The sequence below is a fragment of the Salmo salar genome, chromosome ssa08 (assembly GCF_905237065.1).
Source record: "Salmo salar chromosome ssa08, Ssal_v3.1, whole genome shotgun sequence".
NCBI lineage: Eukaryota > Metazoa > Chordata > Actinopteri > Salmoniformes > Salmonidae > Salmo > Salmo salar.
Window position 1 is genome coordinate 26,360,552 of NC_059449.1, and position 22,500 is coordinate 26,383,051.

At 48.7% G+C, this 22,500-nt stretch overlaps 1 protein-coding gene across 2 annotated transcripts in view; it reads left to right on the forward strand.

Annotated features, from left to right (window-relative positions):
• LOC123744251 (sodium-dependent phosphate transport protein 2B) overlaps positions 1-22,500 on the forward strand; it is a 53,233-nt gene that overhangs the window by 28,479 nt on the left and 2,254 nt on the right. For both annotated transcript variants that reach the window (XM_045723081.1, XM_045723080.1), the window contains 9 exons: positions 1-55; positions 278-347; positions 549-674; positions 1,216-1,311; positions 1,826-1,946; positions 2,529-2,696; positions 17,191-17,307; positions 17,645-17,769; positions 17,850-18,050. The exon at positions 1-55 is cut by the window's left edge and continues 57 nt beyond it. In XM_045723081.1, coding sequence (XP_045579037.1) covers positions 1-55; positions 278-347; positions 549-674; positions 1,216-1,311; positions 1,826-1,946; positions 2,529-2,696; positions 17,191-17,307; positions 17,645-17,769; positions 17,850-18,050 — 1,079 coding nt within the window. The remainder of the gene's footprint in view (positions 56-277; positions 348-548; positions 675-1,215; positions 1,312-1,825; positions 1,947-2,528; positions 2,697-17,190; positions 17,308-17,644; positions 17,770-17,849; positions 18,051-22,500) is intronic.

The following is a 22,500-nucleotide window of genomic DNA, read 5'->3' on the forward strand; positions in this document are numbered from 1 at the left end:
TCACCAACACGCTTGTTGCCATGACGCAGGCTGGCGACCGCAACAAGTTCCGCAGGTGACCCAAACAATCAATCTGAAGTTTCAAACACGTTTATTTATCTTTCAAAGGTATTTGCTTCCACATACTCCAAGGAGAGTTCATAATACTGCAGATAGTGATTGGACCAACCCTGTGCTCTTTCTACTGTCTCCACTCTCCAGAGTGTTTGCTGGAGCTACGGTTTTATAATGTTGTAATTCAAACTCTCACTAACAGTCCACTACCCACTGTTTTCAGGGCCTTTGCTGGAGCTACAGTGCATGATTTCTTCAACTGGCTGTCTGTGCTGGTCCTGCTGCCTCTGGAGGTTGGTTGGGTTTTACAAACTTTTACCATTTAATAATAGACATTTTACTCACAATTCAGCTTATTGCTACCACCTGTACAATGTCTTGTTGAAGAACAATAAAAACAATTCTCTCTCTCTCTCTCTCTCTCTCTCTCTCTCTCTCTCTCTCTCTCTCTCTCTCTCTCTCTCTCTCTCTCTCTCTCTCTCTCTCTCTCTCAGGTGGCGTCGGGTTACATGTACGAGCTGACCAAGCTGCTGGTTGACTCCTTCAACATCCAGAGTGGAGAGAAGGCTCCAGAACTCCTCCATGTCATCACCGACCCTCTCACAAAGGCAATCATCGAGGTAGGATGATGTCATCAAGGTCATGCTTTCACTCTGATGTCATGTTTAAGAATAAGAGGAGAAATAGAGGACTCAAATCCATCTCTCTCTCTTCTCTCTCTGTTCCTCTCTATCTCTCCCTCTCCCTCTATGATATCTCTCTCTCTCTCTCTGTCTCGCTCTCTCTCTCTATCTCTCTCTGTCTCTCTCTCTCTGTCTGTCCCTGTCTCTCTCTCTCTGTCTCTGTCTCGCTCTCTATCTCTGTCTCTCCCTGGCTGTCCCTGTCTCTCTCTCTCTGTCTCTGTCTCGCTCTCTATCTCTGTCTCTCCCTGTCTGTCCCTCTCTCTCTCTCTCTGTCTCTGTCTCGCTCTCTATCTCTGTCTCTCCCTGTCTGTCCCTGTCTCTCTCTCTCTGTCTCTGTCTCGCTCTCTATCTCTGTCTCTCCCTGTCTGTCCCTGTCTCTCTCTCTCTATCTCTCTCTGTCTCTCTCTGTCTGTCCCTGCCTCTCTATCTCTCTCTGTCTCTCTCTGTCTGTCCCTGTCTCTCTCTCTCTGTCTCTTAGTTGGATCAATCAGTCATCAGTGGTATTGCTTCAGGTGACCCGGATACCAGGAATAAGAGTCTCATCTTAAAATGGTGCAAAACATTCACCAATGTGGTAAGAGAACATGCTAACTACATACCAAACATACTCCAACAAGCTAACCAAACATGCTAACTACACAACAAACATACTCCAACAAGCTAACCAAACATGCTAACTACATACCAAACATACTGCAACAAGCTAACCAAACATGCTAACTACACAACAAACATACTCCAACAAGCTAACCAAACATGCTAACTACACACCAAACATACTGCAACAAGCTAACCAAACATGCTAACTACATACCAAACATACTGCAACAAGCTAACCAAACATGCTAACTACACAACAAACATACTCCAACAAGCTAACCAAACACGCTAACTTCACACCACCCATACTCCAACAAGCTAACCAAACACGCTAACTTCACACCACCCATACTCCAATATATTAACTACACACCAATGCATCAACATGTGTGTGTGTGTGTGTGTGTGTGTGTGTGTGTGTGTGTGTGTGTGTGTGTGTGTGTGTGTGTGTGTGTGTGTGTGTGTGTGTGTGTGTGTGTGTGTTCCAGACCCTGAGGAATGAGACGGTCCCTGGGCCAGAGAACTGCACCTCCCCAGCCCTCTGTTGGTGTTCCCCGGACCTCTGCTACACTCTACACAACATCTCAGAGACCTACAACATACAGACATGTGCGTACACAGTCAACAAACAGGAAACACTGTTCCCATGACAACTACCGTCTGTCTCAAATGACCCTATACCCTGAATAAGGCCAATGGGGCTCTGGTCTAAAGTAGTGCACTATATAGGGAATAGGGCTCTGGTCTAAAGTAGTGCACTATATAGGGAATAGGGCTCTGGTCTAAAGTAGTGCACTGTATAGGGAATAGGGCTCTGGTCACTGTGTGTGTAACCGATGTGAAATGGCTAGCTAGTTAGCGGTGGTGTGCGCTAATAGCGTTTCAATCGGTGACGTCACTCGCTCTGAGACCTTAAGTAGTTGTTCCCCTTCCGCTGCAAGGGCCGCGGCTTTTGTGGCGCGATGGGTAACGATGTTTCGTGGGTGACTGTTGTTGATGTGCGCAGAGGGTCCCTGGTTCGAGCCCAGGTTGGTGTGTGTGTGTGTGTGTGTGTGTGTGTGTGTGTGTGTGTGTGTGTGTGTGTGTGTGTGTGTGTGTGTGTGTGTGTGTGTGTGTGTGTGTGTGTGTGTTGTCCCTCCCCAGATAATGTGTGTTCTCCCTCCCCAGGTAATGTGTGTTGTCCCTCCCCAGGTAATCATATCTTTGTGAACGTGGACCTGTCTGACCTGACCATAGGTCTGATCCTGCTGGCTCTGTCTCTGCTGGTGCTGTGTTCCTGTCTCATCCTCATCGTCAAGCTGCTCAACTCCATGCTCAAGGGACAGGTGGCCGTAGTCATCAAGAAGATCCTCAACACAGGTGAGACAGAGGAACGAGGAAGAGAGGAACAATGGTGATGTGATGACGATGATGGTGATGATGATGATGATGGTGATGCTGGTGATGGTGGTGATGGTGGTGGTGATGATGGTGGTGATGATGGTGATGATGATGATGATGATGGTGGTGGTGATGATGGTGGTGGTGATGGTGGTGATGATGGTGGTGGTGGTGATGATGGTGGTGGTGATGGTGGTGATGTTGATGATGATGGTGGTGGTGGTGGTGGTGATGATGGTGGTGGTGATGGTTTTGATGATGGTGGTGATAGTGATGATGGTGATGATGATGGTGATGATGGTGGTGATGGTGATGATGATGGTGGTGGTGGTGATGATGGTGATGATGATGATGGTGGTGATGATGGTGGTGGTGGTGGTGGTGATGTGATGTGATGTCAGAGTGGTTAGAGGGACAATAGGGTAGTGACCGTTAGTACTAGGCCGGTAGTGAACTGATGGTGGTGATGGGGGATGTTCATGATGTGATGTCAGAGTGGTTAGAGGGACAATAGGGTAGTGACCGTTAGTACTAGGCCGGTAGTGAACTGATGGTGGTGATGGGGGATGTTCATGATGTGATGTCAGAGTGGTTAGAGGGACAATAGGGTAGTGACCGTTAGTACTAGGCCGGTAGTGAACTGATGGTGGTGATGGGGGATGTTCATGATGTGATGTCAGAGTGGTTAGAGGGACAATAGGGTAGTGACCGTTAGTACTAGGCCGGTAGTGAACTGATGGTGGTGATGGGGGATGTTCATGATGTGATGTCAGAGTGGTTAGAGGGACAATAGGGTAGTGACCGTTAGTACTAGGCCGGTAGTGAACTGATGGTGGTGGTGGGGGATGTTCATGATGTGATGTCAGAGTGGTTAGAGGGACAATAGGGTAGTGACCGTTAGTACTAGGCCGGTAGTGAACTGATGGTGGTGATGGGGGATGTTCATGATGTGATGTCAGAGTGGTTAGAGGGACAATAGGGTAGTGACCGTTAGTACTAGGCCGGTAGTGAACTGATGGTGGTGATGGGGGATGTTCATGATGTGATGTCAGAGTGGTTAGAGGGACAATAGGGTAGTGACCGTTAGTACTAGGCCGGTAGTGAACTGATGGTGGTGATGGGGGATGTTCATGATGTGATGTCAGAGTGGTTAGAGGGACAATAGGGTAGTGACCGTTAGTACTAGGCCGGTAGTGAACTGATGGTGGTGGTGGGGGATGTTCATGATGTGATGTCAGAGTGGTTAGAGGGACAATAGGGTAGTGACCGTTAGTACTAGGCCGGTAGTGAACTGATGGTGGTGATGGGGGATGTTCATGATGTGATGTCAGAGTGGTTAGAGGGACAATAGGGTAGTGACCGTTAGTACTAGGCCGGTAGTGAACTGATGGTGGTGATGGGGGATGTTCATGATGTGATGTCAGAGTGGTTAGAGGGACAATAGGGTAGTGACCGTTAGTACTAGGCCGGTAGTGAACTGATGGTGGTGATGGGGGATGTTCATGATGTGATGTCAGAGTGGTTAGAGGGACAATAGGGTAGTGACCGTTAGTACTAGGCCGGTAGTGAACTGATGGTGGTGATGGGGGATGTTCATGATGTGATGTCAGAGTGGTTAGAGGGACAATAGGGTAGTGACCGTTAGTACTAGGCCGGTAGTGAACTGATGGTGGTGATGGGGGATGTTCATGATGTGATGTCAGAGTGGTTAGAGGGACAATAGGGTAGTGACCGTTAGTACTAGGCCGGTAGTGAACTGATGGTGGTGATGGGGGATGTTCATGATGTGATGTCAGAGTGGTTAGAGGGACAATAGGGTAGTGACCGTTAGTACTAGGCCGGTAGTGAACTGATGGTGGTGATGGGGGATGTTCATGATGTGATGTCAGAGTGGTTAGAGGGACAATAGGGTAGTGACCGTTAGTACTAGGCCGGTAGTGAACTGATGGTGGTGATGGGGGATGTTCATGATGTGATGTCAGAGTGGTTAGAGGGACAATAGGGTAGTGACCGTTAGTACTAGGCCGGTAGTGAACTGATGGTGGTGATGGGGGATGTTCATGATGTGATGTCAGAGTGGTTAGAGGGACAATAGGGTAGTGACCGTTAGTACTAGGCCGGTAGTGAACTGATGGTGGTGATGGGGGATGTTCATGATGTGATGTCAGAGTGGTTAGAGGGACAATAGGGTAGTGACCGTTAGTACTAGGCCGGTAGTGAACTGATGGTGGTGATGGGGGGATGTTCATGATGTGATGTCAGAGTGGTTAGAGGGACAATAGGGTAGTGACCGTTAGTACTAGGCCGGTAGTGAACTGATGGTGGTGATGGGGGATGTTCATGATGTGATGTCAGAGTGGTTAGAGGGACAATAGGGTAGTGACCGTTAGTACTAGGCCGGTAGTGAACTGATGGTGGTGATGGGGGATGTTCATGATGTGATGTCAGAGTGGTTAGAGGGACAATAGGGTAGTGACCGTTAGTACTAGGCCGGTAGTGAACTGATGGTGGTGATGGGGGATGTTCATGATGTGATGTCAGAGTGGTTAGAGGGACAATAGGGTAGTGACCGTTAGTACTAGGCCGGTAGTGAACTGATGGTGGTGATGGGGGATGTTCATGATGTGATGTCAGAGTGGTTAGAGGGACAATAGGGTAGTGACCGTTAGTACTAGGCCGGTAGTGAACTGATGGTGGTGATGGGGGATGTTCATGATGTGATGTCAGAGTGGTTAGAGGGACAATAGGGTAGTGACCGTTAGTACTAGGCCGGTAGTGAACTGATGGTGGTGATGGGGGATGTTCATGATGTGATGTCAGAGTGGTTAGAGGGACAATAGGGTAGTGACCGTTAGTACTAGGCCGGTAGTGAACTGATGGTGGTGATGGGGGATGTTCATGATGTGATGTCAGAGTGGTTAGAGGGACAATAGGGTAGTGACCGTTAGTACTAGGCCGGTAGTGAACTGATGGTGGTGATGGGGGATGTTCATGATGTGATGTCAGAGTGGTTAGAGGGACAATAGGGTAGTGACCGTTAGTACTAGGCCGGTAGTGAACTGATGGTGGTGATGGGGGATGTTCATGATGTGATGTCAGAGTGGTTAGAGGGACAATAGGGTAGTGACCGTTAGTACTAGGCCGGTAGTGAACTGATGGTGGTGATGGGGGATGTTCATGATGTGATGTCAGAGTGGTTAGAGGGACAATAGGGTAGTGACCGTTAGTACTAGGCCGGTAGTGAACTGATGGTGGTGATGGGGGATGTTCATGATGTGATGTCAGAGTGGTTAGAGGGACAATAGGGTAGTGACCGTTAGTACTAGGCCGGTAGTGAACTGATGGTGGTGATGGGGGATGTTCATGATGTGATGTCAGAGTGGTTAGAGGGACAATAGGGTAGTGACCGTTAGTACTAGGCCGGTAGTGAACTGATGGTGGTGATGGGGGATGTTCATGATGCGATGTCAGAGTGGTTAGAGGGACAATAGGGTAGTGACCGTTAGTACTAGGCCGGTAGTGAACTGATGGTGGTGATGGGGGATGTTCATGATGCGATGTCAGAGTGGTTAGAGGGACAATAGGGTAGTGACCGTTAGTACTAGGCCGGTAGTGAACTGATGGTGGTGGTGGGGGATGTTCATGATGTGATGTCAGAGTGGTTAGAGGGACAATAGGGTAGTGACCGTTAGTACTAGGCCGGTAGTGAACTGATGGTGGTGATGGGGGATGTTCATGATGTGATGTCAGAGTGGTTAGAGGGACAATAGGGTAGTGACCGTTAGTACTAGGCCGGTAGTGAACTGATGGTGGTGATGGGGGATGTTCATGATGTGATGTCAGAGTGGTTAGAGGGACAATAGGGTAGTGACCGTTAGTACTAGGCCGGTAGTGAACTGATGGTGGTGATGGGGGATGTTCATGATGTGATGTCAGAGTGGTTAGAGGGACAATAGGGTAGTGACCGTTAGTACTAGGCCGGTAGTGAACTGATGGTGGTGATGGGGGATGTTCATGATGTGATGTCAGAGTGGTTAGAGGGACAATAGGGTAGTGACCGTTAGTACTAGGCCGGTAGTGAACTGATGGTGGTGATGGGGGATGTTCATGATGTGATGTCAGAGTGGTTAGAGGGACAATAGGGTAGTGACCGTTAGTACTAGGCCGGTAGTGAACTGATGGTGGTGATGGGGGATGTTCATGATGTGATGTCAGAGTGGTTAGAGGGACAATAGGGTAGTGACCGTTAGTACTAGGCCGGTAGTGAACTGATGGTGGTGATGGGGGATGTTCATGATGTGATGTCAGAGTGGTTAGAGGGACAATAGGGTAGTGACCGTTAGTACTAGGCCGGTAGTGAACTGATGGTGGTGATGGGGGATGTTCATGATGTGATGTCAGAGTGGTTAGAGGGACAATAGGGTAGTGACCGTTAGTACTAGGCCGGTAGTGAACTGATGGTGGTGATGGGGGATGTTCATGATGTGATGTCAGAGTGGTTAGAGGGACAATAGGGTAGTGACCGTTAGTACTAGGCCGGTAGTGAACTGATGGTGGTGATGGGGGATGTTCATGATGTGATGTCAGAGTGGTTAGAGGGACAATAGGGTAGTGACCGTTAGTACTAGGCCGGTAGTGAACTGATGGTGGTGATGGGGGATGTTCATGATGTGATGTCAGAGTGGTTAGAGGGACAATAGGGTAGTGACCGTTAGTACTAGGCCGGTAGTGAACTGATGGTGGTGATGGGGGATGTTCATGATGTGATGTCAGAGTGGTTAGAGGGACAATAGGGTAGTGACCGTTAGTACTAGGCCGGTAGTGAACTGATGGTGGTGGTGGGGGATGTTCATGATGCGATGTCAGAGTGGTTAGAGGGACAATAGGGTAGTGACCGTTAGTACTAGGCCGGTAGTGAACTGATGGTGGTGATGGGGGATGTTCATGATGCGATGTCAGAGTGGTTAGAGGGACAATAGGGTAGTGACCGTTAGTACTAGGCCGGTAGTGAACTGATGGTGGTGGTGGGGGATGTTCATGATGCGATGTCAGAGTGGTTAGAGGGACAATAGGGTAGTGACCGTTAGTACTAGGCCGGTAGTGAACTGATGGTGGTGATGGGGGATGTTCATGATGCGATGTCAGAGTGGTTAGAGGGACAATAGGGTAGTGACCGTTAGTACTAGGCCGGTAGTGAACTGATGGTGGTGATGGGGGATGTTCATGATGCGATGTCAGAGTGGTTAGAGGGACAATAGGGTAGTGACCGTTAGTACTAGGCCGGTAGTGAACTGATGGTGGTGATGGGGGATGTTCATGATGTGATGTCAGAGTGGTTAGAGGGACAATAGGGTAGTGACCGTTAGTACTAGGCCGGTAGTGAACTGATGGTGGTGATGGGGGATGTTCATGATGTGATGTCAGAGTGGTTAGAGGGACAATAGGGTAGTGACCGTTAGTACTAGGCCGGTAGTGAACTGATGGTGGTGATGGGGGATGTTCATGATGTGATGTCAGAGTGGTTAGAGGGACAATAGGGTAGTGACCGTTAGTACTAGGCCGGTAGTGAACTGATGGTGGTGATGGGGGATGTTCATGATGTGATGTCAGAGTGGTTAGAGGGACAATAGGGTAGTGACCGTTAGTACTAGGCCGGTAGTGAACTGATGGTGGTGATGGGGGATGTTCATGATGTGATGTCAGAGTGGTTAGAGGGACAATAGGGTAGTGACCGTTAGTACTAGGCCGGTAGTGAACTGATGGTGGTGATGGGGGATGTTCATGATGTGATGTCAGAGTGGTTAGAGGGACAATAGGGTAGTGACCGTTAGTACTAGGCCGGTAGTGAACTGATGGTGGTGATGGGGGATGTTCATGATGTGATGTCAGAGTGGTTAGAGGGACAATAGGGTAGTGACCGTTAGTACTAGGCCGGTAGTGAACTGATGGTGGTGATGGGGGATGTTCATGATGTGATGTCAGAGTGGTTAGAGGGACAATAGGGTAGTGACCGTTAGTACTAGGCCGGTAGTGAACTGATGGTGGTGATGGGGGATGTTCATGATGTGATGTCAGAGTGGTTAGAGGGACAATAGGGTAGTGACCGTTAGTACTAGGCCGGTAGTGAACTGATGGTGGTGATGGGGGATGTTCATGATGTGATGTCAGAGTGGTTAGAGGGACAATAGGGTAGTGACCGTTAGTACTAGGCCGGTAGTGAACTGATGGTGGTGATGGGGGATGTTCATGATGTGATGTCAGAGTGGTTAGAGGGACAATAGGGTAGTGACCGTTAGTACTAGGCCGGTAGTGAACTGATGGTGGTGATGGGGGATGTTCATGATGTGATGTCAGAGTGGTTAGAGGGACAATAGGGTAGTGACCGTTAGTACTAGGCCGGTAGTGAACTGATGGTGGTGATGGGGGATGTTCATGATGCGATGTCAGAGTGGTTAGAGGGACAATAGGGTAGTGACCGTTAGTACTAGGCCGGTAGTGAACTGATGGTGGTGATGGGGGATGTTCATGATGCGATGTCAGAGTGGTTAGAGGGACAATAGGGTAGTGACCGTTAGTACTAGGCCGGTAGTGAACTGATGGTGGTGGTGGGGGATGTTCATGATGCGATGTCAGAGTGGTTAGAGGGACAATAGGGTAGTGACCGTTAGTACTAGGCCGGTAGTGAACTGATGGTGGTGGTGGGGGATGTTCATGATGCGATGTCAGAGTGGTTAGAGGGACAATAGGGTAGTGACCGTTAGTACTAGGCCGGTAGTGAACTGATGGTGGTGATGGGGGATGTTCATGATGTGATGTCAGAGTGGTTAGAGGGACAATAGGGTAGTGACCGTTAGTACTAGGCCGGTAGTGAACTGATGGTGGTGATGGGGGATGTTCATGATGTGATGTCAGAGTGGTTAGAGGGACAATAGGGTAGTGACCGTTAGTACTAGGCCGGTAGTGAACTGATGGTGGTGATGGGGGATGTTCATGATGTGATGTCAGAGTGGTTAGAGGGACAATAGGGTAGTGACCGTTAGTACTAGGCCGGTAGTGAACTGATGGTGGTGATGGGGGATGTTCATGATGTGATGTCAGAGTGGTTAGAGGGACAATAGGGTAGTGACCGTTAGTACTAGGCCGGTAGTGAACTGATGGTGGTGATGGGGGATGTTCATGATGTGATGTCAGAGTGGTTAGAGGGACAATAGGGTAGTGACCGTTAGTACTAGGCCGGTAGTGAACTGATGGTGGTGATGGGGGATGTTCATGATGTGATGTCAGAGTGGTTAGAGGGACAATAGGGTAGTGACCGTTAGTACTAGGCCGGTAGTGAACTGATGGTGGTGATGGGGGATGTTCATGATGTGATGTCAGAGTGGTTAGAGGGACAATAGGGTAGTGACCGTTAGTACTAGGCCGGTAGTGAACTGATGGTGGTGATGGGGGATGTTCATGATGTGATGTCAGAGTGGTTAGAGGGACAATAGGGTAGTGACCGTTAGTACTAGGCCGGTAGTGAACTGATGGTGGTGATGGGGGATGTTCATGATGTGATGTCAGAGTGGTTAGAGGGACAATAGGGTAGTGACCGTTAGTACTAGGCCGGTAGTGAACTGATGGTGGTGATGGGGGATGTTCATGATGTGATGTCAGAGTGGTTAGAGGGACAATAGGGTAGTGACCGTTAGTACTAGGCCGGTAGTGAACTGATGGTGGTGATGGGGGATGTTCATGATGTGATGTCAGAGTGGTTAGAGGGACAATAGGGTAGTGACCGTTAGTACTAGGCCGGTAGTGAACTGATGGTGGTGATGGGGGATGTTCATGATGTGATGTCAGAGTGGTTAGAGGGACAATAGGGTAGTGACCGTTAGTACTAGGCCGGTAGTGAACTGATGGTGGTGATGGGGGATGTTCATGATGTGATGTCAGAGTGGTTAGAGGGACAATAGGGTAGTGACCGTTAGTACTAGGCCGGTAGTGAACTGATGGTGGTGATGGGGGATGTTCATGATGTGATGTCAGAGTGGTTAGAGGGACAATAGGGTAGTGACCGTTAGTACTAGGCCGGTAGTGAACTGATGGTGGTGATGGGGGATGTTCATGATGCGATGTCAGAGTGGTTAGAGGGACAATAGGGTAGTGACCGTTAGTACTAGGCCGGTAGTGAACTGATGGTGGTGGTGGGGGATGTTCATGATGCGATGTCAGAGTGGTTAGAGGGACAATAGGGTAGTGACCGTTAGTACTAGGCCGGTAGTGAACTGATGGTGGTGGTGGGGGATGTTCATGATGCGATGTCAGAGTGGTTAGAGGGACAATAGGGTAGTGACCGTTAGTACTAGGCCGGTAGTGAACTGATGGTGGTGATGGGGGATGTTCATGATGCGATGTCAGAGTGGTTAGAGGGACAATAGGGTAGTGACCGTTAGTACTAGGCCGGTAGTGAACTGATGGTGGTGATGGGGGATGTTCATGATGCGATGTCAGAGTGGTTAGAGGGACAATAGGGTAGTGACCGTTAGTACTAGGCCGGTAGTGAACTGATGGTGGTGATGGGGGATGTTCATGATGCGATGTCAGAGTGGTTAGAGGGACAATAGGGTAGTGACCGTTAGTACTAGGCCGGTAGTGAACTGATGGTGGTGATGGGGGATGTTCATGATGTGATGTCAGAGTGGTTAGAGGGACAATAGGGTAGTGACCGTTAGTACTAGGCCGGTAGTGAACTGATGGTGGTGATGGGGGATGTTCATGATGTGATGTCAGAGTGGTTAGAGGGACAATAGGGTAGTGACCGTTAGTACTAGGCCGGTAGTGAACTGATGGTGGTGATGGGGGATGTTCATGATGTGATGTCAGAGTGGTTAGAGGGACAATAGGGTAGTGACCGTTAGTACTAGGCCGGTAGTGAACTGATGGTGGTGATGGGGGATGTTCATGATGTGATGTCAGAGTGGTTAGAGGGACAATAGGGTAGTGACCGTTAGTACTAGGCCGGTAGTGAACTGATGGTGGTGATGGGGGATGTTCATGATGTGATGTCAGAGTGGTTAGAGGGACAATAGGGTAGTGACCGTTAGTACTAGGCCGGTAGTGAACTGATGGTGGTGATGGGGGATGTTCATGATGTGATGTCAGAGTGGTTAGAGGGACAATAGGGTAGTGACCGTTAGTACTAGGCCGGTAGTGAACTGATGGTGGTGATGGGGGATGTTCATGATGTGATGTCAGAGTGGTTAGAGGGACAATAGGGTAGTGACCGTTAGTACTAGGCCGGTAGTGAACTGATGGTGGTGATGGGGGATGTTCATGATGTGATGTCAGAGTGGTTAGAGGGACAATAGGGTAGTGACCGTTAGTACTAGGCCGGTAGTGAACTGATGGTGGTGATGGGGGATGTTCATGATGTGATGTCAGAGTGGTTAGAGGGACAATAGGGTAGTGACCGTTAGTACTAGGCCGGTAGTGAACTGATGGTGGTGATGGGGGATGTTCATGATGTGATGTCAGAGTGGTTAGAGGGACAATAGGGTAGTGACCGTTAGTACTAGGCCGGTAGTGAACTGATGGTGGTGATGGGGGATGTTCATGATGTGATGTCAGAGTGGTTAGAGGGACAATAGGGTAGTGACCGTTAGTACTAGGCCGGTAGTGAACTGATGGTGGTGATGGGGGATGTTCATGATGTGATGTCAGAGTGGTTAGAGGGACAATAGGGTAGTGACCGTTAGTACTAGGCCGGTAGTGAACTGATGGTGGTGATGGGGGATGTTCATGATGTGATGTCAGAGTGGTTAGAGGGACAATAGGGTAGTGACCGTTAGTACTAGGCCGGTAGTGAACTGATGGTGGTGATGGGGGATGTTCATGATGTGATGTCAGAGTGGTTAGAGGGACAATAGGGTAGTGACCGTTAGTACTAGGCCGGTAGTGAACTGATGGTGGTGATGGGGGATGTTCATGATGCGATGTCAGAGTGGTTAGAGGGACAATAGGGTAGTGACCGTTAGTACTAGGCCGGTAGTGAACTGATGGTGGTGATGGGGGATGTTCATGATGCGATGTCAGAGTGGTTAGAGGGACAATAGGGTAGTGACCGTTAGTACTAGGCCGGTAGTGAACTGATGGTGGTGATGGGGGATGTTCATGATGCGATGTCAGAGTGGTTAGAGGGACAATAGGGTAGTGACCGTTAGTACTAGGCCGGTAGTGAACTGATGGTGGTGATGGGGGATGTTCATGATGTGATGTCAGAGTGGTTAGAGGGACAATAGGGTAGTGACCGTTAGTACTAGGCCGGTAGTGAACTGATGGTGGTGATGGGGGATGTTCATGATGTGATGTCAGAGTGGTTAGAGGGACAATAGGGTAGTGACCGTTAGTACTAGGCCGGTAGTGAACTGATGGTGGTGATGGGGGGATGTTCATGATGTGATGTCAGAGTGGTTAGAGGGACAATAGGGTAGTGACCGTTAGTACTAGGCCGGTAGTGAACTGATGGTGGTGATGGGGGATGTTCATGATGTGATGTCAGAGTGGTTAGAGGGACAATAGGGTAGTGACCGTTAGTACTAGGCCGGTAGTGAACTGATGGTGGTGATGGGGGATGTTCATGATGTGATGTCAGAGTGGTTAGAGGGACAATAGGGTAGTGACCGTTAGTACTAGGCCGGTAGTGAACTGATGGTGGTGATGGGGGATGTTCATGATGTGATGTCAGAGTGGTTAGAGGGACAATAGGGTAGTGACCGTTAGTACTAGGCCGGTAGTGAACTGATGGTGGTGATGGGGGATGTTCATGATGTGATGTCAGAGTGGTTAGAGGGACAATAGGGTAGTGACCGTTAGTACTAGGCCGGTAGTGAACTGATGGTGGTGATGGGGGATGTTCATGATGTGATGTCAGAGTGGTTAGAGGGACAATAGGGTAGTGACCGTTAGTACTAGGCCGGTAGTGAACTGATGGTGGTGATGGGGGATGTTCATGATGTGATGTCAGAGTGGTTAGAGGGACAATAGGGTAGTGACCGTTAGTACTAGGCCGGTAGTGAACTGATGGTGGTGATGGGGATGTTCATGATGTGATGTCAGAGTGGTTAGAGGGACAATAGGGTAGTGACCGTTAGTACTAGGCCGGTAGTGAACTGATGGTGGTGATGGGGGATGTTCATGATGTGATGTCAGAGTGGTTAGAGGGACAATAGGGTAGTGACCGTTAGTACTAGGCCGGTAGTGAACTGATGGTGGTGATGGGGGATGTTCATGATGTGATGTCAGAGTGGTTAGAGGGACAATAGGGTAGTGACCGTTAGTACTAGGCCGGTAGTGAACTGATGGTGGTGATGGGGGATGTTCATGATGTGATGTCAGAGTGGTTAGAGGGACAATAGGGTAGTGACCGTTAGTACTAGGCCGGTAGTGAACTGATGGTGGTGATGGGGGATGTTCATGATGTGATGTCAGAGTGGTTAGAGGGACAATAGGGTAGTGACCGTTAGTACTAGGCCGGTAGTGAACTGATGGTGGTGATGGGGGATGTTCATGATGTGATGTCAGAGTGGTTAGAGGGACAATAGGGTAGTGACCGTTAGTACTAGGCCGGTAGTGAACTGATGGTGGTGATGGGGGATGTTCATGATGTGATGTCAGAGTGGTTAGAGGGACAATAGGGTAGTGACCGTTAGTACTAGGCCGGTAGTGAACTGATGGTGGTGATGGGGGATGTTCATGATGTGATGTCAGAGTGGTTAGAGGGACAATAGGGTAGTGACCGTTAGTACTAGGCCGGTAGTGAACTGATGGTGGTGGTGGGGGATGTTCATGATGTGATGTCAGAGTGGTTAGAGGGACAATAGGGTAGTGACCGTTAGTACTAGGCCGGTAGTGAACTGATGGTGGTGATGGGGATGTTCATGATGTGATGTCAGAGTGGTTAGAGGGACAATAGGGTAGTGACCGTTAGTACTAGGCCGGTAGTGAACTGATGGTGGTGATGGGGGATGTTCATGATGTGATGTCAGAGTGGTTAGAGGGACAATAGGGTAGTGACCGTTAGTACTAGGCCGGTAGTGAACTGATGGTGGTGATGGGGGATGTTCATGATGTGATGTCAGAGTGGTTAGAGGGACAATAGGGTAGTGACCGTTAGTACTAGGCCGGTAGTGAACTGATGGTGGTGGTGGGGGATGTTCATGATGTGATGTCAGAGTGGTTAGAGGGACAATAGGGTAGTGACCGTTAGTACTAGGCCGGTAGTGAACTGATGGTGGTGATGGGGGATGTTCATGATGTGATGTCAGAGTGGTTAGAGGGACAATAGGGTAGTGACCGTTAGTACTAGGCCGGTAGTGAACTGATGGTGGTGATGGGGGATGTTCATGATGTGATGTCAGAGTGGTTAGAGGGACAATAGGGTAGTGACCGTTAGTACTAGGCCGGTAGTGAACTGATGGTGGTGATGGGGGATGTTCATGATGTGATGTCAGAGTGGTTAGAGGGACAATAGGGTAGTGACCGTTAGTACTAGGCCGGTAGTGAACTGATGGTGGTGATGGGGGATGTTCATGATGTGATGTCAGAGTGGTTAGAGGGACAATAGGGTAGTGACCGTTAGTACTAGGCCGGTAGTGAACTGATGGTGGTGATGGGGGATGTTCATGATGTGATGTCAGAGTGGTTAGAGGGACAATAGGGTAGTGACCGTTAGTACTAGGCCGGTAGTGAACTGATGGTGGTGATGGGGATGTTCATGATGTGATGTCAGAGTGGTTAGAGGGACAATAGGGTAGTGACCGTTAGTACTAGGCCGGTAGTGAACTGATGGTGGTGATGGGGGATGTTCATGATGTGATGTCAGAGTGGTTAGAGGGACAATAGGGTAGTGACCGTTAGTACTAGGCCGGTAGTGAACTGATGGTGGTGATGGGGGATGTTCATGATGTGATGTCAGAGTGGTTAGAGGGACAATAGGGTAGTGACCGTTAGTACTAGGCCGGTAGTGAACTGATGGTGGTGATGGGGGATGTTCATGATGTGATGTCAGAGTGGTTAGAGGGACAATAGGGTAGTGACCGTTAGTACTAGGCCGGTAGTGAACTGATGGTGGTGATGGGGGATGTTCATGATGTGATGTCAGAGTGGTTAGAGGGACAATAGGGTAGTGACCGTTAGTACTAGGCCGGTAGTGAACTGATGGTGGTGATGGGGGATGTTCATGATGTGATGTCAGAGTGGTTAGAGGGACAATAGGGTAGTGACCGTTAGTACTAGGCCGGTAGTGAACTGATGGTGGTGATGGGGGATGTTCATGATGTGATGTCAGAGTGGTTAGAGGGACAATAGGGTAGTGACCGTTAGAACTAGGCCGGTAGTGAACTGATGGTGGTGATGGGGGATGTTCATGATGTGATGTCAGAGTGGTTAGAGGGACAATAGGGTAGTGACCGTTAGTACTAGGCCGGTAGTGAACTGATGGTGGTGATGGGGGATGTTCATGATGTGATGTCAGAGTGGTTAGAGGGACAATAGGGTAGTGACCGTTAGTACTAGGCCGGTAGTGAACTGATGGTGGTGATGGGGGATGTTCATGATGTGATGTCAGAGTGGTTAGAGGGACAATAGGGTAGTGACCGTTAGTACTAGGCCGGTAGTGAACTGATGGTGGTGATGGGGGATGTTCATGATGTGATGTCAGAGTGGTTAGAGGGACAATAGGGTAGTGACCGTTAGTACTAGGCCGGTAGTGAACTGATGGTGGTGATGGGGGATGTTCATGATGTGATGTCAGAGTGGTTAGAGGGACAATAGGGTAGTGACCGTTAGTACTAGGCCGGTAGTGAACTGATGGTGGTGATGGGGGATGTTCATGATGTGATGTCAGAGTGGTTAGAGGGACAATAGGGTAGTGACCGTTAGTACTAGGCCGGTAGTGAACTGATGGTCGTTACCAACCAACACACACAGACAAGAGATTACCATGACTCAACGGTCATGTGGAAATTTACTGAAGTCATAACTCATTACTGCCAGTTTGACTCTAATACAGTCACTGGAACAGCCCTATGAGACTGATTGTTGTTGTTGTGGTTGCTGTCAGCCAAGCTCACTTCAGATGAGATAGTAGCCTGGACCTCCTCTGACTAACTTGTTGTTATGTTGCTAATACTTATCCAATGTTGTTATGGTGATAATACCTATTCAATCAATCCTAAAGTAGAGCCACAGAAATAGAATCAACAACTCAACCTTTACTTTGACATTGGCTGGGAATATCCATTCTAGTGATTCTATGTCTATGAGTAGATAGCCTAATTGCGCAGGAATCTGTCCAGAAGGCATATTTTACTTTTTATTTAACCAGGAAAATCCTTGAGGTTAGAAACCACATTTGCACCAGGACAGACAGTATGGACAGACCATCACGCTCCCAAGGATATAGAAATCAATGTTTGTGTTTGTGTTTGTGTAGATTTCCCGTTCCCCTTTGGCTGGGTGACAGGTTATATCGCCATGCTGGTCGGAGCTGGAATGACCTTCATTGTCCAGAGTAGTTCTGTATTCACCGCCGCTATCAATCCACTCATTGGTAAGTCTCCTCTGCTCTCCCCTTGACCTCTCCTATGCCCTCCTCTGTTCTCCTATCCTCCTCTCCTCCCTCTGGTTGCCTCTCCTCTCCTACATCCTATCCTATCCTATCCTATCCTATCCTCCCCTCCCTATGGTTGAGTCTCCCCTCCTCCCCTTTCCCCTCCCTTCTGACCTCCCCTTCTCTTCTCCTCCCCTCTCCTCCCCTCTCCCATCCCTTCTCACCCTCCTCTCCTCTCCTCTCCCCTCCTCTCCTCTCCCCTCCCCTCCATGGTAAATGGAACTACAGGTTATGTCATGTTTATGTGTATGGTACTAAGTGTTCCCCTCGTGTGTAGGTATTGGTGTGATCAGCATCGAGAGGGCGTACCCTCTGTCGCTAGGGGCCAACATCGGCACGACGACCACGGCTATACTGGCAGCCATGGCAGCACCTGGAAACACTCTGGCCAACGCTCTACAGGTCACACACGCACACGCACACGCACACGCACACACACACACACACCCTACCACACACTCATCCCTCCCTCCCTTCCCCAGATCGCTCTGATCCACTTCGTGTTCAACGTGTCTGGTATCATCTTGTGGTATCCAATCCCCTTTACCCGTATCCCCATCCGATTGGCTAAGGCCCTGGGTAACATCACGGCAGACTATCGCTGGTTCGCCGGCGTCTACATAATTTCCTGCTTCTTCCTCCTGCCCCTCTTCGTCTTCGGCCTATCGATGGCCGGCTGGAAGGTGAGTGATTTGTTGATTGGTGGATGGATGGATGGATGGGTGGTTGGGCGGATGGATTGATGGAGGGATGGTTGGGAAGGTTGATTGTTTGACTGAGTGACTGTGTTAGGTGCCTCCTAAGAAGAGGTAGGAGTCAGGAGCAGGAGAGCAAGGAATTTCCAGTAGCACAGTCGTCTATTGAACGTCCCAAAACACGACAACAACAGGTGGGGAAACACACCCAACGAAGTCGCCACACAGGGAAATAAACCTACCACACGGAGGAGAAACCTCTACTCCTAAATACACTACAAACAGTACAACACCACCGCGAGGAGAAACCTCTACTCCTAAATACACTACAAACAGTACAGCACCACCGCGAGGAGAAACCTCTACTCCTAAATACACTACAAACAGTACAGCACCACCGCGAGGAGAAACCTCTACTCCTAAATACACTACAAACAGTACAGCACCACCGCGAGGAGAAACCTCTACTCCTAAATACACTACAAACAGTACAGCACCACCGCGAGGAGAAACCTCTACTCCTAAATACACTACAAACAGTACAGCACCACCGCGAGGAGAAACCTCTACTCCTAAATACACTACAAACAGTACAGCACCACCGCGAGGAGAAACCTCTACTCCTAAATACACTACAAACAGTACAGCACCACCGCGAGGAGAAACCTCTACTCCTAAATACACTACAAACAGTACAGCACCACCGCGAGGAGAAACCTCTACTCCTAAATACACTACAAACAGTACAGCACCACCGCGAGGAGAAACCTCTACTCCTAAATACACTACAAACAGTACAGCACCACCGCGAGGAGAAACCTCTACTCCTAAATACACTACAAACAGTACAGCACCACCGCGAGGAGAAACCTCTACTCCTAAATACACTACAAACAGTACAGCACCACCGCGAGGAGAAACCTCTACTCCTAAATACACTTCAAACAGTACAACACCACCGCGAGGAGAAACCTCTACTCCTAAATACACTACAAACAGTACAACACCACCGCGAGGAGAAACCTCTACTCCTAAATACACTACAAACAGTACAACACCACCGCGAGGAGAAACCTCTACTCCTAAATACACTACAAACAGTACAACACCACCGCGAGGAGAAACCTCTACTCCTAAATACACTACAAACAGTACAACACCACCGCGAGGAGAAACCTCTACTCCTAAATACACTACAAACAGTACAACACCACCGCGAGGAGAAACCTCTACTCCTAAATACACTACAAACAGTACAACACCACCGCGAGGAGAAACCTCTACTCCTAAATACACTACAAACAGTACAACACCACCGCGAGGAGAAACCTCTACTCCTAAATACACTACAAACAGTACAACACCACCGCGAGGAGAAACCTCTACTCCTAAATACACTACAAACAGTACAGCACAGCAACAACAGCAAACAATCCCCCACAAACACACACCCCTAGCACAGCAACAACAGTAATAATCCCCCACAAACACACACCCCTAGCACAGCAACAACAGTAATAATCCCCCACAAACACACACCCCTAGCACAGCAACAACAGCAAACAATCCCCCACAAACACACACCCCTAGCACAGCAACAACAGTAATAATCCCCCACAAACACACACCCCTAGCACAGCAACAACAGTAATAATCCCCCACAAACACACACCCCTAGCACAGCAACAACAGCAAACAATCCCCCACAAAGAATAGCAGGCAGCGGAGGTTAATAAACCCACCGAAATAAACTAATAGGACACAGGTGTAAACAAAACAGACAGACACAAACGAAAAGGAAAAATGGATCGGTGGCAGCTAGTAGGCCGGCGACGACGATCGCCGAGCACCGCCCGAACAGGGAGAGGAGTCAACTTCGGTGGAAGTCGTGACAGATTGATAGTCAATGAGTGAGTGGTTGATTGATTTTCTAAATGTATTTTTATTTCACCTTTATTTAACTCGGCAAGTCAGTTGACAGCCAAAAGGCGAAAGGCCTCCTGTGAGGAGGGGGGCTGGGATTAAAAATAAAACATTTAAAATATAGGACAAAACACACATCGCAACAAGAGAGAAACCACAACACTACATAAAGAAGGACCTAAGACAACAACATGGCAAGGCAGCAACACATGTTTTATTTTATTTTATTTATTTCACCTTTATTTAACCAAGTAGGCTAGTTGAGAACAAGTTCTCATTTACAACTGTGACCTGGCCAAGATAAAGCAAAGCAGTGCGACACAAACAACAACACAGAGTTACACATGGAATAAACAAGCATACAGTCAATAATACAGTAGAAGAAAAAAAAAGTCTATATATAGTGTGTGTAAATGGCATGAGGAGGTAAGGCAATAAATAGGCCATAGTAGCAACTAATTACAATTTAGCAAATTAACACTGGAGTGATAGAAATACAGATGATGATGTGCAAGTAGAAATACTGGTGTGAAAAAGAGCAGAAAAGTAAATAAAAACAATATGGGGATGAGGTAGGTAGATTGGATGGGCTATTTACAGATGGGCTATGTACAGCTGCAGCGATCGGTTAGCTGCTCGGATAGCTGATGTTTGAAGTTAGTGAGGGAAATATAAGTCTCCAGCTTCAGCGATTTTTGCAATTCGTTCCAGTCATTGGCAGCAGAGAACTGGAAGGAAAGGCAGCCAAAGGAGGTGTTGGCTTTGGGGATGACCAGTGAGATATACCTGCTGGAGCGCGTGCCTCGGGTGGGTGTTGTTATCGTGACCAGTGAGCTTAGATAAGGTGGGGCTTTACCTAGCAAAGACTTATAGATGACCTGGAGCCAGTGGGTCTGGCGACGAATATGTAGCGAGGGCCAGCCGATTAGAGCATACAGGTCGCAGTGGTGGGTGGTATATGGGGCTTTGGTGACAAAACGGATGGCACTGTGATAGACTGCATCCAGTTTGCTGAGTAGAGTGTTGGAGGCTATTTTGTAAATGACATCGCCGAAGTCGAGGATCGGTAGGATAGTCAGTCTTACTAGGGTATGTTTGGCGGCGTGAGTGAAGGATGCTTTGTTGCGGAATAGAAAGCCGATTCTAGATTTAATTTTGGATTGGAGATGTTTAATATGAGTCTGAAAGGTGAGTTTACAGTCTAACCAGACACCTAGGTATTTGTAGTTGTCCACATATTCTAAGTCAGAACCGTCCAGAGTAGTGATGGTGGACGGGCGGGCGGGTGTAGGCAGCGATCAGTTGAAGAGCATGCATTTAGTTTTACTAGAGTTTAGGGCCAGATGGGCCAGATGTATACAGAATGGCGTTGTCTGCGTAGAGGTGGATCAGGGAATCACCCGCAGCAAGAGCGACATCATTGATATCTACAGAGAAAACAGTCGGCCCGAGAATTGAACCCTGTGGCACCCCCATAGAGACTGCCAGAGGTCCAGACAACATGCCCTCCGATTTGACACACTGAGAAGTAGTTGGTGAACCAGGCGAGGCAGTCATTTGAGAAACCAAGGCTGTTGAGTCTGCCGATAAGAGTACGGTGATTGACAGAGTCGAAAGTATTGGCCAGGTCGATGAAGACGGCAGCGCAGTACAATCTTTTATCGATGGCGGTTATGATATCGTTCAGTACCTTGAGCGTGGCTGAGGTGCACCCGTGACCAGCTCGGAAACCGGATTGCGGAGAAGGTGCGGTGGTATTCGAAATGGTCAGTGATCTGTTTATTAACTTGGCTTTCAAAGACTTTAGAAAGGCAGGGGAGGATGGATATAGGTCTATAACATTTTGGGTCTAGAGTGTCACCCCCTTTGAAGAGGGGGATGACTGCGGCAGCTTTCCAATCTTTAGGGATCTCGGACGATATGAAAGAGAGGCTGAACAGACTGTTGCAACAATGACGGCGGATAATTTTAGAAAGAGAGGGTCCAGATTGTCTAGCCCAGCTGATTTGTACGGGTCCAGGTTTTGCAGCTCTTTCAGAACATCTGCTATCTGTATTTGGGTGAAGGAGAAGCTGGGGAGGCTTGGGCACGTAGAAGCGGGGGGTGGGGAGCTGTTGGCCGGGGTTGGGTTAGCCAGGAGGAAAGCATGGCCAGCCGTAGAGAAATGCTTATTGAAATTCTCGATTATCGTGAATTTATCGGTGGTGACAGTGTTACCTAGCCTCAGTGCAGTGGGCAGCTGGGAGGAGGTGTTCTTGTTCTCCATAGACTTTACAGTGTCCCAGAACTTTTTGGAGTTAGAGCTACAGGATGCAAATTTCTGTTTGAAAAAGCTAGCTTTTGATTTCCTGACAACATGACAACACAGCATGGTAGCAAGACAACATGACAACAACATGGTAGAAACACAACATGGCAACAACACAACATAGTAGCAGCACAAAACATGGTACAAACATTATTGGGCACAGACAACAGCACAACGGTCAAGAAGGTGAGACAACAATACATCACG